The sequence below is a fragment of the Colletotrichum acutatum genome, assembly GCF_030867785.1.
Source record: "Colletotrichum acutatum strain CBS 112980 chromosome Unknown BDZ83scaffold_109, whole genome shotgun sequence".
Lineage (NCBI taxonomy): Eukaryota > Fungi > Ascomycota > Sordariomycetes > Glomerellales > Glomerellaceae > Colletotrichum > Colletotrichum acutatum.
The window spans coordinates 124,305-142,738 of record NW_026849103.1 but is presented as its reverse complement, the minus strand read 5'-3'; the positions used below and the strand labels follow the sequence as shown (position 1 = coordinate 142,738).

The 18,434-nt window shown below is 43.4% G+C and overlaps 3 protein-coding genes across 3 annotated transcripts; 2 read left to right on the top strand and 1 right to left on the bottom strand.

Moving 5' to 3' along the window:
- Positions 1 to 5,763: 5,763 nt before the first annotated feature.
- On the top strand, positions 5,764 to 7,163 carry BDZ83DRAFT_679463 (uncharacterized protein; the record flags this gene model as incomplete). The annotated part of the gene is made up of 3 exons (XM_060511189.1): positions 5,764 to 6,197; positions 6,285 to 6,411; positions 6,538 to 7,163. The coding sequence occupies 3 exons, from the start codon at positions 5,764 to 5,766 to the stop codon at positions 7,045 to 7,047; spliced, it is 1,071 nt and encodes a 356-aa protein (XP_060360852.1). The 3' UTR covers positions 7,048 to 7,163.
- A 194-nt stretch (positions 7,164 to 7,357) lies between these two features.
- On the top strand, positions 7,358 to 7,767 carry BDZ83DRAFT_760747 (uncharacterized protein; the record flags this gene model as incomplete). The annotated part of the gene is made up of 2 exons (XM_060515169.1): positions 7,358 to 7,543; positions 7,612 to 7,767. Exons 1-2 carry the CDS (start codon positions 7,373 to 7,375, stop codon positions 7,765 to 7,767), a joined length of 327 nt encoding a protein of 108 aa, XP_060360851.1. The 5' UTR covers positions 7,358 to 7,372.
- A 658-nt stretch (positions 7,768 to 8,425) lies between these two features.
- BDZ83DRAFT_755820 (putative monooxygenase) lies at positions 8,426 to 9,735 on the bottom strand (the record flags this gene model as incomplete). Its single annotated transcript, XM_060514671.1, has 2 exons — positions 8,426 to 8,688; positions 8,742 to 9,735. The coding sequence occupies 2 exons, from the start codon at positions 9,733 to 9,735 to the stop codon at positions 8,426 to 8,428; spliced, it is 1,257 nt and encodes a 418-aa protein (XP_060360850.1).
- Positions 9,736 to 18,434: the final 8,699 nt, after the last annotated feature.

The following is an 18,434-nucleotide window of genomic DNA, read 5'->3' as shown; positions in this document are numbered from 1 at the left end:
TCTAGAAGACAATGTACGAATCGCAGTGTCTTCTCAAGCGACGTCATTTTGCAGGTCGGTTCGGATTCGTTGTTTACCACCTTCCCTAAGAAACATCCTTGCAATGGGTGCTAATCAACCCCTCCGCCAATCTATCTTAATGAGAATACGAAGTCTTCAAAAACCTTGGCAAAGTGGCTACGCATCTGTCATTATCCCCTATCACCCGGGATTGGATCTTTATTCGATTTCCGAAATAAACATAACAAACACTGAAAGACCCTGCCATCGCCCGGCTCAAAACAGTCTTTACCGTCGCATGAACCGCATCAAAGCCGTCGCGATGCTGTTTTCTCTGCTCTTGAGTGCCTCACTCAACTTCCCTCTCGCCTAATTTTTCTTGGCATCTGCTGTTAGTGAATGAGTGAGCCTACCACCAAATTACTAACAGCCGAAAACTCTTCACCTCCCCTTGCCGGAGCCCGCATCCGCGATGGCCTCACAGCCGCCGTCGGGCACCGGACTGATGTCGGCCGACCAAGCCGACCCCGAACCAGGCTCCGGGACACCTCCGGAGCCGAACCCCACCTCAAGAGCTAAGCGACGCCGCGACGCCGAGGCACAGCCGACCCGGCCCAGCCTAACGGGAAGCCAGCTTGATGCCACCACCGACGCCCCTACCTCGGCCGAGGGGCCCGCAGCCTCTACCGCATCTGCTCCGAGCGGATCTGCCACAGGGTCCGTCTTGACAGCCCTTGCAGAAGAAGCTAGACAGTACGAGGCACGGAAAGACGTCTTTCTGACCATTGCACGGTCCGTCGACAGCGTTGTCGCCAGCTTTGACGGTTCTAGAAAGCAGATCGCGAAAGAAGCCACTGCCTATGTCATTCAAACCCTCAAGAGACTGATCAATCACGAGACAAGCCCAATAGCGGCCCGGAGTTGGGCGGCTGTCGTCGCACCGATGGCGGGCAACACCACTGCGGCGACCCGGAGCGGCCAGAGCTGCCAGAGCTCTGCCCGCCCGAAGGCCACACTCCCCGCCGAGGATCAGCCGCAGGCGCAGCCGAAGGAGGACCTCCGCATCTTTGCCCGCGTCCCGGAAGAAAGCTTAGCGGCCGCTCGGAAGATCGCACCGTTCGCCGTACGACAGATCGTCTGTAAGGCCGTTGGCCTGGGGCTAGCGGACCTTCCCCACGTCTACCATATCAGCACAGGTTACTCTCTGAAGCCGCGAAACAAGCAAATACAGGAAAGACTACTTACAAGTAAGGCAAAGCTGGCGGAATGCCTCGGCGCCCACCAAGTCGAGACGCCTATCAAGTGGCACACATACGTTGTGCCGCGATGCCCAACAAAACTACACAGCATTGGCGGGGACGTCCTGGACCCAGCCACACTCGTTGAAGATGAGGTCTTCGCACAGACAGGACAGAAGCCTGTCCTTGCTCGACCGTCCCGCCTTGGGCCCAACCCAGTCACGAACGAAATATCTTGGCTCATATCATTCACATCAGAGGTCACGCCCTTCAGGCTCTTCAACCAAAGCGGCAGATCTCTGCCCATCAAAAAACGAAGGACGCTCATCCGACATGACCCCGGCTGCCAGGGCTACCACGCCAACCGGTTCTGCGGACGACGACCGACTTGCAGCAACTGCGGAAGACCTTCCGACTCACACGAAACGGGACCTTGCATGGCCAGGCCCCAGTGTCCCAACTGCTGCGGCCCCTTCCAAGCCGGCCACACAGACTGCCCAGCGAGGCCCTCGGTCGTAAACGGCGTCGTCTCCCTTCCCGGTCGAAAGGAGCGGGCTCGGATCCGGAAGGCCGGCCAGAAAGCATCGGACACTCTGTACAAGGCTACTCGATCCGACAGTAGCCAGGAGGCGGCAGGCGTCCCTACCTCCACCAGCCAGAACCAGCAACCCGGCGCCAAGCGCGCGCGCACGAGAACGCCCTCCGCAAGCTCGATCGTTTGCCTCGGTGACGGAAGCACTGACAGCAGCAGCATGGATGAAGACGAGGCGGACGAAGGCGAAGGCGAAGACTCCCCCGACAACACCTCCATCGACCGTCCCGTGCTACCCATGCCAAGCAGGAGCCAACGGGCAGCACAGAAGCCAAACTACAACGTCGCGAATGCCTACACCCACCTCGAACTCGACTCGGAGACGTAAGCCGAGAGCGGCGACCCCACGGATGCTACGCGTTGCGCAGGGCAACGTCGGAAAGATCTCCCCGGCGCACACGGCTTTCCTGCAGCTCTGCTGGGAGCTCAGATAGATGTGGTCCTCGTCCAGGAACCCTGGACGGGCTGAAGGACGGAACGTGCAACTAACACGCACCCGGGTTTCGACTCTTTCGTCCCGGTCGACCTGGGACAGCGAAGGAACCAGACGAGTATTGACCTCACCGCTTCAGCCCGTCCAGAGGGTTCCTTTCCTGGACGAGGACCACATCTATCTGAGCCTCCCAGCAGAGCTGCAGGAAAGCCGTGTGCGCCGGGGAGATCTTTCCGACGTTGCCCTGCGCAACGCGTAGCATCCGTGGGGTCGCCGCTCTCGGCTTACGTCTCCGAGTCGAGTTCGAGGTGGGTGTAGGCATTCGCGACGTTGTAGTTTGGCTTCTGTGCTGCCCGTTGGCTCCTGCTTGGCATGGGTAGCACGGGACGGTCGATGGAGGTGTTGTCGGGGGAGTCTTCGCCTTCGCCTTCGTCCGCCTCGTCTTCATCCATGCTGCTGCTGTCAGTGCTTCCGTCACCGAGGCAAACGATCGAGCTTGCGGAGGGCGTTCTCGTGCGCGCGCGCTTGGCGCCGGGTTGCTGGTTCTGGCTGGTGGAGGTAGGGACGCCTGCCGCCTCCTGGCTACTGTCGGATCGAGTAGCCTTGTACAGAGTGTCCGATGCTTTCTGGCCGGCCTTCCGGATCCGAGCCCGCTCCTTTCGACCGGGAAGGGAGACGACGCCGTTTACGACCGAGGGCCTCGCTGGGCAGTCTGTGTGGCCGGCTTGGAAGGGGCCGCAGCAGTTGGGACACTGGGGCCTGGCCATGCAAGGTCCCGTTTCGTGTGAGTCGGAAGGTCTTCCGCAGTTGCTGCAAGTCGGTCGTCGTCCGCAGAACCGGTTGGCGTGGTAGCCCTGGCAGCCGGGGTCATGTCGGATGAGCGTCCTTCGTTTTTTGATGGGCAGAGATCTGCCGCTTTGGTTGAAGAGCCTGAAGGGCGTGACCTCTGATGTGAATGATATGAGCCAAGATATTTCGTTCGTGACTGGGTTGGGCCCAAGGCGGGACGGTCGAGCAAGGACAGGCTTCTGTCCTGTCTGTGCGAAGACCTCATCTTCAACGAGTGTGGCTGGGTCCAGGACGTCCCCGCCAATGCTGTGTAGTTTTGTTGGGCATCGCGGCACAACGTATGTGTGCCACTTGATAGGCGTCTCGACTTGGTGGGCGCCGAGGCATTCCGCCAGCTTTGCCTTACTTGTAAGTAGTCTTTCCTGTATTTGCTTGTTTCGCGGCTTCAGAGAGTAACCTGTGCTGATATGGTAGACGTGGGGAAGGTCCGCTAGCCCCAGGCCAACGGCCTTACAGACGATCTGTCGTACGGCGAACGGTGCGATCTTCCGAGCGGCCGCTAAGCTTTCTTCCGGGACGCGGGCAAAGATGCGGAGGTCCTCCTTCGGCTGCGCCTGCGGCTGATCCTCGGCGGGGAGTGTGGCCTTCGGGCGGGCAGAGCTCTGGCAGCTCTGGCCGCTCCGGGTCGCCGCAGTGGTGTTGCCCGCCATCGGTGCGACGACAGCCGCCCAACTCCGGGCCGCTATTGGGCTTGTCTCGTGATTGATCAGTCTCTTGAGGGTTTGAATGACATAGGCAGTGGCTTCTTTCGCGATCTGCTTTCTAGAACCGTCAAAGCTGGCGACAACGCTGTCGACGGACCGTGCAATGGTCAGAAAGACGTCTTTCCGTGCCTCGTACTGTCTAGCTTCTTCTGCAAGGGCTGTCAAGACGGACCCTGTGGCAGATCCGCTCGGAGCAGATGCGGTAGAGGCTGCGGGCCCCTCGGCCGAGGTAGGGGCGTCGGTGGTGGCATCAAGCTGGCTTCCCGTTAGGCTGGGCCGGGTCGGCTGTGCCTCGGCGTCGCGGCGTCGCTTAGCTCTTGAGGTGGGGTTCGGCTCCGGAGGTGTCCCGGAGCCTGGTTCGGGGTCGGCTTGGTCGGCCGACATCAGTCCGGTGCCCGACGGCGGCTGTGAGGCCATCGCGGATGCGGGCTCCGGCAAGGGGAGGTGAAGAGTTTTCGGCTGTTAGTAATTTGGTGGTAGGCTCACTCATTCACTAACAGCAGATGCCAAGAAAAATTAGGCGAGAGGGAAGTTGAGTGAGGCACTCAAGAGCAGAGAAAACAGCATCGCGACGGCTTTGATGCGGTTCATGCGACGGTAAAGACTGTTTTGAGCCGGGCGATGGCAGGGTCTTTCAGTGTTTGTTAATGTTTATTTCGGAAATCGAATAAAGATCCAATCCCGGGTGATAGGGGATAATGACAGATGCGTAGCCACTTTGCCAAGGTTTTTGAAGACTTCGTATTCTCATTAAGATAGATTGGCGGAGGGGTTGATTAGCACCCCATTGCAAGGATGTTTCTTAGGGAAGGTGGTAAACAACGAATCCGAACCGACCTGCAAAATGACGTCGCTTGAGAAAGACACTGCGATTCGTACATTGTCTTCTAGAGGTTGACGGCATTTTGTACCTAAGATGGTCGCAAGATGATTTGGACGCCTTTGCGAGTGTTCACATGGATCACCATCGAGCGCCGTAAGAGATGAGCTATTTGTGGCCTTGAACTCTAACACAGTAGCTTCGGTGAAGGCAACGAAGCCGGCCGTTCCGTTCCCTGAACAGAAAGCTAGCTCACGTTCATCACATAGAGATGATGCATCACTGGCTTTCTTTCTGAAATACCTGCTCAACCAGACATAGCTCTCGAGTTAGCACATCAACAAGTAAATCGCAGAGAAAACCTTACACAATGCCAAAGACCACTTGCACTCTATATTCTTTTCATTTACTAAATTCAAAAAGACGTCGATCAAGTTTGGAAAGTCGTAGACGCGTAAGGCAATTGCGACAAAAGCCTTATACAGTTGCTCTCAGACTGCCTTGAGCTGAAGACCGAAGTTCATCTACACAGTGCGTTCATCCTACCATACATTGATTGGCCAAAGGGTTTAAATCAAATGATGGAAAAAAGGCTACAAGACTGGGGATGGGAGATTCAGTGCGTTTTAAATCCAGACACTTGACAACGGGGACACGTTGAACTGCCGGGGTTGTGAGGGTCCCAATGTCTTCCGGGAATAAGAACATGTAGGTTGCAGGCATGATTCTGTCTGCAATGCGGCTTATGACAAAGTACTCATATGAATTCGGTAAGACAAACCAGCTGAAACGTATAAGACAGACGAGAAAAACCTTTGGGTCATGATTATGAAGTGGTAGCCATCCTCTTCTTATCAGATTGTGTTGGTTTCAATTACCAAGAGCATACACTCGAAATATCCTCACCAACTTGGGACTGCCTTACTTCAGCCAAGAGGAACAACAGTTGACGTAGAAGCTCACAAATGTGTCTTAGGGTGACGCCTCATCTATTCGCTTCGAGGCAGGCTGTGCAAGGATGGTAATCCCTCGGCTTTCGGCAGCCTGCTGCTCATCATCATCATCCAGCCTGGTCTCACTCCCTCTATCTCTCAACCTCACTTTACCAACATTCAGACAAAGGCGAGATGGTCACCTGGGATGAGGATATCAACTTTGCGAGCGCTTTGCTTCTGCACAGTTGCCTGACCGTTCTCATTAAAGAACTTCTCAATCTCGTTGCGATCGTCATCAGGCTGGTGCCCTTCAGCCGCAAGGCTCAACCTGGAACCCCAAACGCCTGTTCCGTTCTTCTAGACGGGTACACTTCAATCCTGTCCAACGACAGCGATGGCGACCTTGCCGAGCTGTACTTCACCAACACGGGCCTCCTTCTTCTGAGCGCATCCCTCGCCTCCGCCATCGCCATGAACCTCTTCCTGTCCGACATGGTTCTCAACGTCTTCGTCGCCTGCACGTTTGGCTTCTGCTTCGTCGTGTCTGTCTTCTCGTGCCGTCGAAGCTGGTTGCGGTTCATCCTCGCCCTGCGACGAGCGGGGCGGTTTGTGTGGTCTGATACGCCGTTTGTGAACTTCTTCTCTCTCATTTATGTTGCGGTGGTGTTGAAGAGTTCTACGACCATGAGGTTGAAGGATTATGTAACGCTGAGGAGTATCGCTATCATTGAGCTGGTCTTTATGAAAGCATACATCGCGGCGGCGAGCATGGACCGTCAAATTGAGCTGTTGCGTTCTTTGCACAAGTCCCGGCTGGTGCTTTTCCAACAGGAAGGAAAGGTATGATGACTTCAGTTTCCTTGCTTATCAGCATCCTACCTTCCTTGACCACTCTTCTCCCAAGGCTCATTACCCAGGCCAACTTAGTCCCCGTGGAGGAATCCCTTATTGATGAGACCATTGTAGCCACAGGAGACTGAGACTACCGAGTCCCCTCGCCTTGAAAGAAGCTCAATCGTTCCCTTCACCACTGCGCAAAGGATGTCAGTGATGCTCATCAAGACAACCGTTGGACACGACTTTGGATCAGTCAGGGGCTCAAAAGGCCCCGGCAGCATTCCTGTACCGCCTATAGGCTTCTTTACGAATGATAACGTGGGTTCGGGAGACTGGCGTGTCTATCGCCTGCAGGACGACGTAATGCTGATTGCAGACAACCTGCGTGCTACGTATCCGAAGGAGTGGTGGAAGAGGCTGATCAAAAAGATGCACGGCATTTTCCTCAAGCAGCTGAAGAAGATACGGGTTGTTTACCTCTTGAGAGTAGGGCATAAGTTTGTTGGAGGCGAATCCTGCGAAAGGGAAGTTTCGCTCTGGGTGTCGAATGTGAATCTCGTGACTGGTGTTAGTAGCTCTGTTCTAGAGTCTTATACATTTGTTGAACACGGAAGCATTGATGATGGTAGGGTTCTATAAGTGAAGCTAGTCATTAGAGGAAGCCTGGGCTACGAAGGTTTTCGATCGCTTCGTCAATTGATCATCTATGATGTAATTGCTCAAGCTTCATGTAGGACTGTAGTAATAAGTGAAAGGTAATTGAAATTAGTTTCCTTCTTTGGCTCAGACAACCGGTTGATCGACGAGTTGACTATTTCGTCGGGAATGCAGGCTTGTGGCTATGCTCCAGTGTCTATGAACTCTACCAGGTTGTCATGTCTGAAATAAATTGACTGGTACACCAGAGTGATCAAACCCTCAAACACAAGGCCGTCCATACTTTCTGAGCTGTAACTCTCTCATAATGCAGATCATGTTCCTCGTCAATAGAGAATATAAGAACCCAACGAAATTGCCGACCATCTCAGTGACTACCGTCAACCGGATTTCAAACAACTCTGTCTGTTCAGACATCAAAATGCAACTCAACAAGCTTTTCATCGCTGCGGTGCTTGGTTTCGCAACCACTGCTCTGGTAAGTCGTCAAACCAGCCACCATTTAATAAATCAGTCCACTAATCCAAGTGTTCTAATGTTCAATAGGCTCAAGAGGGCAAATGCACGGCCAAGGGAGAATGTCAGGAAAACACCAGCGGCGTCCGCCTGTTTTGCTCTTCAGGCAGCTGTGACGGGAAGGAAGGACAGTCTTGCACGAGAAACGGTCCTGGGTCTTCTAATGTGGCCAACTGCCCTAAATGAAAAATCCAACTGGCATTGGGGTCGCCTTGGTTATGTGCGTACAGCGCGCCGACTTCCGCAGAGTTGCAGGTCGTATCTACAACTCTCATCTGAGGGGAAGGGAAGAGGTGCGGCAAGATGCCCGCTACGTGGACTTGTTGTAATGCCTTCAAATACTATCAATTTTGGATGGAACAAAGATCATAAACAGCCAATTCGCTCCCTCGAGTGTCGATGCTTTCCAATAGACAAGCAGCCGGGGGCTCGGCTGGATGACACGTCCCGCCAGTCTGGTGACACACGTTCAGTCCTCTTCACCACAAGACAGCACATTTAGTACTGCAAACAGACTGGCTTTGATCCAGATTGCTCATTTAGACATACCGGCACACAAAGTTTGATTCCAGTATTTTGCCCTTCTTCTCCGTTGTCAAACTTATGATGAATGGAGACAATCTTGCGCTGGGCGAGTTGAGGGAGAGAAACATAATGCTCAACTTCGTGTACATCCTTTCATCTCAGTGAAACATGGCGAGGAACGCACAAGTCACGGTTGAGGCACGGTAGGAACTTGACCTTGTATTTGAAATGTCGTATCTTACGATCTAGATATGTGAGGCTGGATGCTAGGAGATCTGAATAGCAAACTTGCAGAGATGAATTGAGAGACAATTTAATTTCAGATGGTGATAGTTTCCTCGGGCAGCGGCAAAACCTTCTTTCCACACGTGTAAAACTCATACCCGGCGTCTTTAGAGTGATCCTCCAGCACTGGGTTGGATACGCTGATAGCTCTTGCTCCTCTTGCAATCATGTCGTCGCGGTACTCTCCGATGTACTTCGCCACATCAGAACGTTCTCCTCCAGCGTTGCGGATGCTTGTGATGGCTTCACCGAGCCTCAAGCCATCTGTCAGTGCACAAACACCGGCCTCTCCTCGGACTATGGGGGTTGGATTAGCTTTGACTTCTTTCCAGCCATGATTGGATACTTACATGGCGTCATAGAGTGAGCGGCATCCCCAGCCAGAGTGATCCTGCCAGCAGGCAGTTGATCGACTGTCAATTGCACACTCTGTAGCACAATACCTGGCTTCTTGTATCTCTCAATAGGCACCTTATCGACTAGCACGCGCAGACTGTCAGGATAATTCTTGGTGTTTTCCTTCGCGAATGCCATCAACTCCTCTCGTGAGGCAGTAACGGTCCAAAACGGATTCTCTTCCGTGGTCTTAGCAGCTTCCTGGTCGATCCAGTGAAGAATGAAGTAGAAGTACCCCGTCTTCTTATCCGGGCTGATCTTATTCATGGCGGCGAAGAGGCTTGCTTGCCATCGGTTCTCGGGCGATGAGTCCAGGACGATGTAGGCAGAATGACCCAACTCAAGCTGATGCTTCATTTCATCAACCTCGAGTTCGATTTCGCCGACCAGCGAACCCACAGGGAGCGGCGTCATGACATCTTGCCCGCCCAAGATGTGCCGACGCACCATGCTCCGACTTCCCTCAGCTCCAACAAGGATGTCTCCGGTCTCCGAGCTTCCATCCTCAAAGTGTGCAACTACTTTGTCGTCTTTCTCTTCGAGTCGTACTAAGCGCTTATTGAACTGCACCGGCTGATGTTGTAAGAGCCAGTCACGGAGACGCTGGCGGTTGGCACGAACAATCTTTCCAGTCTCATCGTCCGTGACACCGACTCGCCACGAGGGCTTGCTGACATCATAGAAGACGAACTGCGCCGGGATATGGTCGAGGGGACTCAGATGGTTAGTTTGCTCGATGGGACCAAGGTCTGCGGGCATCGACGCTGATAGTTCAGCTAATAAAGGGCCGTGTAAGGCGATGGCCCATCCTTGAGCTCTGGCATCGGCTCTACTGTCCCTTTCGAAGATGGAGAAAGAGATGTTGTTCTTGCGGAGTATCTGAGCAAGTGTGAGGCCGCTTAGCCCGGCACCGATGATGAGAACATGAGGATTCGACTTGGGCGACATGATGTTCTTTTGGACGTAGAAGTATTGAATGAGAATGAGTGATTATTTGAATTGGATTGACTGGCTGTCCTCTTCGTTGTCGACCAAAGATTTATATACATTTCGAAGACTCGTAGTCTGTCTATGAATTAGATGCAAACCGTACCCTTGTCCGTTGCATCGGCCGCAACATTGAAGAGGTGTTCGCAGTGGATTATTCCCGGTCGGATTCGTCCATGATTCGTGCGATACTGGCGGCCAACGACCCGTCGGCCCACCTTGATGAAGCAGCTGGAGACACCCGCGCCGCTGATCCATAAGTTTCCGCTTGCCGGGCGCATTGATCAAGTGCAAGGGTCGAAATCATTAAGGTCCTTTGATTCCCAGCTTTCAATCTGTTTTTTTTTTTTTTTTTCCACGACAACTCTCTCAGAGTACGAAGTATTAGTACTAAGTTAGTATTACTCCATACACTTCTAGACACAGGGCACACAACACTTCCACTCACAAACATCAACTTCGCGTACACCAAAATCTTGACACACAACTCAAGTATCGTTGATAACGCATACAATCAGTGTCTTACTATGCTCGGACTGTCTCCTTTCTATCTTGCTTTAACATGTTTCCATAGGGTCATAGGTGGAAAAGACGACAAGCTGGTTCGCAAAGCGTTGATGGTATGGTCATCCACGGTCTACCAATTTGATCAAGTCACAAGACGAGCTTTTGGAATGATTGCCCTGCACATACCTCTATAAGCTCTTTGCATCCTTGGAAGGCGCTAATATGGCCTTTCGAGATTCTATCGGCTTCAAGTTACGAGCCACCTCTCTGCCTTGTATTTTGCCATGCTATTCAACTTTCAAGAACCACTGTTTCTACGCTCACCTCCGTAATTCTAGCTTAGGGGCTCTGATGTGACCGACCTGCCATACTTATGCGTGTAATACTACCAACCATGCGACACGCCGTCTCTTCGATAGTCTGGTACGTGTTAGGCTCAATATTTATTTACTCGATTGCAGCGTCAATCGCTAAATGATAATTAGGACTGGCCAGCGTGGTTTCGCGGCATGACGCGGTAGAATGAGTATCGGGTTGAGTTCGAACAGCGAGAGTTAATAGCCGGATTCTTCAAAACAGTTAGCCAGCCCAGCTCCGGTAGCAACTCGTATATCCTTGAACCAGAGGAACGACATGAAAGTCTAATCATTTCTTCACGATCAATTACAAAGTACCAGGTTGAACTTAATCCACACAAATGATTATAGAAGATCGGCGGAGGTGACCGCTTGTGAAAAGTTCTGCAGTTATCCTTGATCAAAAACAAAAGGCCAATAATCGCATTAAGTCCTCTTGAAAGTATGATTATCAAGGCTGGGCCCCTGATACACCTAAAAGCGTCCTTCTCTCTTTATCAGAGAGCACAAGCCCCAAGTAAATCCAATCTGATGGAAGAGAAGTCGCAAAAGAATCAGAGCACTCCTCGGTTCTTAGTGTGATGGCGAGATGCCCTACGGTGTTCAGACTTTCGTCAAGGTTCTTTATCTGCGGACTTCAGCCCATGTCTCCCACGATTACAGATCGACAGGATGCTCACTAACAGCCTCAATGTGAGAAGGCAGAAAGTAACCTGAACCTTGGCAGTCAGTCTAGTACCCTAAAGTTACCATACATTTGCAAAGCTCATGGCTGGGTATTTTGTGACGTAGGATTTTGACGTTAGGCACCACAATAGATAGATTGAGAGCTTAGGCTATTAAATTAGGCAGCAAATTGACTCAACATCAGAGTTCGGCGCCAGCAAAAGCTTAAACTCGCCGATCATCCTCCATCGTTGTTGAACCATAAGGCGCGGGTTTCCATAACACCGATTACGTCTCGTAGGTACGGATACTTCAAGTACTTGATAATTAGATTGAACCAAGCCAACCAATTGTTTACTTGATCTCGGAACCCCTTGACGGAGGCCGCGTATTCCATCAATTACCAGTCTTAAGTCACGGCTGTACTTCGTGTACGGCATGCGGCTCATCTGACGGGAATGCCGCGAAACCTGGTCCTCGTGATTATTCCCCTATGCTCATCAACAAAAGGTCCTGCTGGCAACGACTCGCAAACCAAGGAAGAGAGATCTTGAACAAAAATGCCGTTGAACATTTATCTGATCGAGTGCCTCCAAGTAAACCAGCCTCTTCTTACTACGCCGCGTTGTAGAAGCAACTTTCCACGTTGATACGGATCTTTCACGGGATAAATCTTCTATTTCACCATGTTCGACGCGCCATTTCTAAACGAGTATCACTTCTTTGCTGCTACCTTCTCTTTCAATAATGGAGAGTTTCCGGATACAGTTGTACGTACTGCTGATCTTATTCGCAATGGCGGGACTTACTCAAGAACAGAGAGATGATGCATCTAGTCGACACTTCGATTTCCAGACTAACATAGCGTCTGACCTGGACACACTGCCTGAGCCGCAAAGCTTGGTTCAGGTAAAAACATTCGATCAGATGAACGTAATGAATACAGCCACACACCACGGTCTTACTGGCAGTGTTACGGGCTAGACCCGATTAGTAGATCCGAGCCTCAGCCCGGATACTACTACAGCTCACCGCGCCGCTTCTATAGAGGTCCTATTTAAGCGCTTTTTTTTTATAGAACCTCCGTAGAACCTCCGCTCTAAAAACCTCTACTCCTTAGCTTAGATTTTATATATTAAAATCCCCTTAACATAAACTTATATAAACTAAACTCTTAATATATCTAAACTCCTCTTTTTACCCGCTTTATTATTAATTATATTATATAATAAAAGTAAATATAATTACCGATATACCGCTAGGTATTTAATTAGCGGGAGCTATAATATAAACTTAAAAATAGATTATTTAGGGCCTATAGGAGCTAATAAAAGCCTAGAAATAAAATAAAATAAAAAGAATAGCGGATATAATAAAATAAAAGCGCGAATATAAAAAGTTTAATAAAATTTTATAGCTATTATAAAAGTAGCTTTAATAAATAAACGGACCCCCCGCGTTTTTTATTAAAAAACCCGACCTTTATAAAACCCCCGCTAGCTTAAAAGCGCCCTTTAATAATAGAGCCCTTTATAAAAAGCCCTTATTGGACCTAGTAAAGTTTTTAAATAATAAAAACGAATATAATATTTAAAAAGCTTAGATATATAATAAATTTATTATCGATACGCTATTTTATTATACTAATAAAAAATAAAGATACTTTATTTTCTCGTACTTTACCCCTCGGGTTTAAAAAGTAATAAACTAGTTCTATTATAAAAAAAAGAAAAATAAAAAACGAAGGTTTAATAAACTCCTTGCGTACCTTTTATAAATATATAGCGACCTTTATTAAACTAAAAACGCCCTTAACGAACTATTAATAATAATTATAAAAAAGGGTAAAAAGTTCGCGGTATTTTTATTCCGATTTAAAAAAACCCTAGTTAATATTAAAAGTTAAAAATAGCTTATAGACGTTACGATCTAATATTTTACCTACGCTTTAACTCTATAATTAAAAAAATATATAATCGCTACGCTTTAAAATAAGTCGTCGTATATTAATTTCCTTTATAATATCTAAATAATAACTAATAATATAGAGGGCTACGACTTTAACTAGCGTAACCTTTAAATTCTAATATAAAAAAGATATTACATAATAAAAGAACGTATTAATAATAATAAAAATACGACTATAACTAGAGCTATAAGGGCTATAAAGCCTGAATAAGAAGTAAAGCTATTAATAAAGCTAAAAACTTAGTACTACTTTAGCTATAATAAAGTTAAATATATCGTAAAGAACTATAAATAAAAATAAAAAGCCTGCATAGCTTAAATAGTACCCGTAGAGCACTATATAGGGGAGGTAAACTTAAATAATAACGAATATTATTTAAAAAAAAAATAGCTCTAATATAAAATCGGGTACCGGAGCTTATAAATAAAGAACAGATAGGATAAAAGTTATTTAATTAATAACGGATTATAAACGGGCCTTTAGCGCTACTTACTACGAGGATTAATAAAATATATAAAACTTTAACACTAATAAACTATAAATATAATATATATTCTATAATAAACTCTTAACTAGCCTACTATCTTTACCTCTTATATATAAATAGAACGAAACATAAATTTTATAGATTCGTAAATAAATCCGCCTAAATTATAATTAAAAAGGTCGTTATTTTTAACTTTAAAATTAATAACTATATAGAGAAGGTATATATATATATCGTTAAAGGCCTAGATATAGATATATTTTTTAAAAAACTTTAAATAGAACAGAACCGCGTTATATATAATATAGCTAAATAGTAAATTTAATATAAAAAAGGTAAAATAAGAGCGTACTTTAATAAATAAAAAAAAGGCGCTATAGTATAAAAGATTTATAAAATATAAAGCCTAAGAGCCCCCTCCTTCGCTACTTTATATTATAAAGTTATTATAAAAAAAAAGCATTAATTAAGCGAGTATATTATAGAGATCTAGGTAATTAACCTTGTTAATATCGATAAAGCTTTAAAATTAAAAAGTAAAACTAACTACTTTTCTTAGTTACCGTAATAAATAAAAAAGGAATACGGTAACCTCTTCGAGCTATTTAAAGCATACCCCCTTTTACTAACTCGGCTAAGAATCGACTTTATAATTAACCTCGAATAGTAGTTTAATAAATAAAAAGCGCCCCTCCCCTAAGGCCCCCTTTATTTTATATTTTATAAAGAGCTATTAATATTATATAATACCCTTAAAGACCTATTTAATAAAAGCTTTATTTAAACTAATAGCTCCTCCGCTAAAGCCCCCGTTCTTTTTATTAAAAAACTAAAGAGTAGCCTATATTTTTATTATAACTATAAAGCATTAAATATAATTATATAAAAAGACTATTACCCCTTATTGTTAATTAATAAAACCCTTTAAAAAGTTAGTTTAGTAAAATAGTTTATAAAACTAAACGTTATAGCGGCCTTTTATAAAATTAAAGTAGTTAAAGGGTATTAAAAAAAGACCGCTTTTTAAACGTAATATAGCCTTTTTAAATAGATAGTTTATCTATTTAGCTTAACCGGGGCGCCCGCTATATTCTAAAAGTATATAAACTAGACCCTAAAAGAATTCCTTAATAACTTCGCCTCTATATATATAGATAATATATTAATATATTTAAATAAATTAAAAGTAAATTATAAAAAAAAAATATAGTAAATATTATATACCTTTATAGCGGCGGGCCTTAATCTCGACCTAGTTAAAAGCGAGTTCTCTATTTAAACTATAAAATATATTAAATTTATTTTTAAAGTAAAATAAAGGATCGTATATAACTTAGAAAAAGTATATACTATTTATAAATAGCTTACGCTTAAAATAGTAAAAGGGGTTAAAAGCTTTTTTAACTTCGTTAACTATTATTATATATTTATATATAACTACTCTACTATTATTAAACCCTTTAACGCCTTAATTAAAAAAAGGGCGCCGTTTAAATAAATAGCTAAATAAAACGCCGCCTTCAAGACGCTTAAAAAGCGTTTTATATCTACGCCCCTATTTTAAAACTTTAACCCTAACTTAATAATAATTATTAAAACCGATTACTCCGGATTTATATTTAAAGGCTCCTTTATATAAAAAGATCCGTTAAATATACGCCGACTAGTCGCTTTTTATTTATAAAAACTTATACTTATTTAGTATAACTACTTAATTTATAATAAAAAGCTCCTCGCTATAATATCCTATTTAAATACGTAAAACGTAGAGCTATAGAGCTCCTATAGATTTAAAGTTATTATAAACTATAAAGAGTTAAAGTATTTTATATAAAAATAAAAACTAACCGAGCGCTAGAGCTATTAAATAAAATAACTTTTATAATATTATTTTAAAATCGAGTACTATTTAAGCTATTTATTAGCCACCCTAAACGCACTCTCTAAGTATAAATAAAACGCCCTAACCGGCTAAGATAATAAAAAAAAGAAGGAAAAGATTATTTAAATAATTCTTAACTTTACCTAGTTAATAACTAATATAGTCCGCCGAACTAAAACTATAAAAATACCTAAATTACTTAAAACCGATATCTTTATAAACGACGCGGAGCTTTAATAATAATAAAATAAAATAAAAATAAAAAATAAATAATACCTTAAAATATATAAAGTAATATTAAATAAAGCTAAGGCGCTCCCCCCTAAATTAAGCTTTAAACTATAAATCGTAAAATATAATATTAACGCACTTTTAAAACTAACTTAATAAAAGAGACTATAAGTCCTTAAATATAAAGACCCGGACTATAACAATAACGCGCTCTAAATAAAAATAATTTAGCGCTACTACGGATCTTTAATAACGAACTACTTTAATAAAAACGCTACCGTAGCTATCCTATTTAAATAGTTTTATTAACTAAGCTAGTCTAGTATAATAAAGAGGTTTATTTAAAACTATAATACTTATAAAAGGAGTACTATATAGTAATAAACTAAACGCAGCTTTTTATAACCTTTTATAGTACTAAAATAGATAAAAAGCGACTTAGTAATAGACTTTATTACTAACTTCCCCTTATCGTTAAAGAGCAGTACCCGGTTCCTATAAATAATAATTAACCGCTTTATAAAATCCGTTATTTTTAAACTAATAATATCTATAAAAGCAAAGGCCTATATAAACCGCTTTATTAACTACTACTTCTAATTCTATAAAATACCTCGGTTTATTATAAACGATTATAATAATAATTAAACTAATAAATTCTAGCGCTAATTCTATATAAAAGCAAGGATAGAGTAGTACTTAAATACTGCTTTTTACTTATAAACTAATAGGTTAACTAAACGATTTAATTAAAAGATTAAAACAATTTTATAATATATAATCGTATATACCTAAAATAACTAAAAAGACTAATTACTAGCTACCTAACTAAGCCTTAATAACCGAATAGCTTTAATAATAAAGCTCTTACCTTTTTTTATAAAATACGGGTATAACGTCGAGCCCCTAAAGATTTAAAAAAGCGTACTAAAAACGGCAAACGAGCGGGAAATAAAAGCTAATTTTATAATATAAAAACTTATAAAAATAACGAAGTTTACTTAGGCTACTATAGCCGCTTTATAAAAATAAATAAAGCGTTTAATTAACGGATAAAAAGCGCCGGTAAAGCGTTTCGAAATCGGTAATAAAATATAGCTATATATAAATAATTATAAATCCCCTAGACTTAATAAAAAGTTAAACTAGCTATATTATAAATATAAAATAGTTAAGGTTATAAAACCTACCGTTATATAGCTTAACGTATTTAATAATATTTACCCCTATTTCTATATTAATATATTACGGTATATAGCGAACGACCCTTTACCGGGCTAATAATAAATAAATAAAAGGCCCCCTTTAATTAAAAAAAACGATAGGGATTATTAATTAATTAAAAAAGTATTTATAATATAGTAAAAGTATATAAGCTATAGATAGTAAAGGGAAATCCTCGTTAAATAAAAAGGCTATTAAAAGTTAATATAAAAACCCCTATCTTTACTCCGCTTAATAGACGCCCTAAAAAAGTTCGAACTATACTATAGGCCCGCTAAGAAGTCTAATAATAACCCGAGCTATTAAAATAAAATTAAAAAGCGCTAAAAACCCGCAGTAATTATATAAATCATAATAATAATAAAAAAACGGGTATTAAATAGGAAATAAAAAAGTAATTAAATTAAAGCCCGTAAATTAAAAAACTATTTAGCCCTATAAGGTATAATATAAAGTTAATAATAATACTATAAATATAAAAAGGGGCCGCTTAAAGTTTAAAAACCGAGGGCTAGCTACCCTTTTTAGCCTAAGTAAGGGGAGGTTAATAACGAGCTATAGCTTAAAAACGGATTAATTATAAAGAAAGAGAATATAAAAAAAGTATTTATAATAATATAGAGGGAGGTAAAGGCCTAATAATACTCGCTAATAACGCGGGCCTCTTTTATAATAAAAAAGGCCGCGCCCTTAATAATAAAAGTAATAATAAAAGTAATAATAGGGGTCGTATAAGCGGGGGTTACGCTAATAGGGGTCGTATAGAGAGCGAGTATTTTAATAATAAAAGAGGTAATTATAATATAAATATCGTAGCGGGTATAGGCCTCTTTATTCTCGGCCTTAATTTAAATAATAATAATAATATATAAACGGCTAAAAGTATTTATAAAGTCTTTATATTAATAATAAAAAAAGAACGGTTAGCGATATATAAATAACGGATATCGAGCGGATATATAATAGCTTTAAAAGCAGGGTTACTCGTAATAAAAGTTAATAGCCGGTAATACTCCTCGACTATTTAAGAGAACTCTATTTAAATAGCTTTAATAACGTCGTTAAATTAAAAATAATAGGTTAGTAATTATAAAGTAAATAAAGAATAATAATAGTAAATATATAAAGTCGTAGCGGCGGTTAGCTTTATTATTAATATAAATAGCGTAGTAAATAATACTTCTAGCTTTATAATAAATTAACGACTTATAAATAAATAAATAATAGCGGCTTAATATATAAAAATAATCGTAATAACTAACGCCGGCTAAGGTATTACTACCCTTAACTAGTACCTATATATAAAAGAAATAGAGGACCTTATATAGGGCGCTTAAT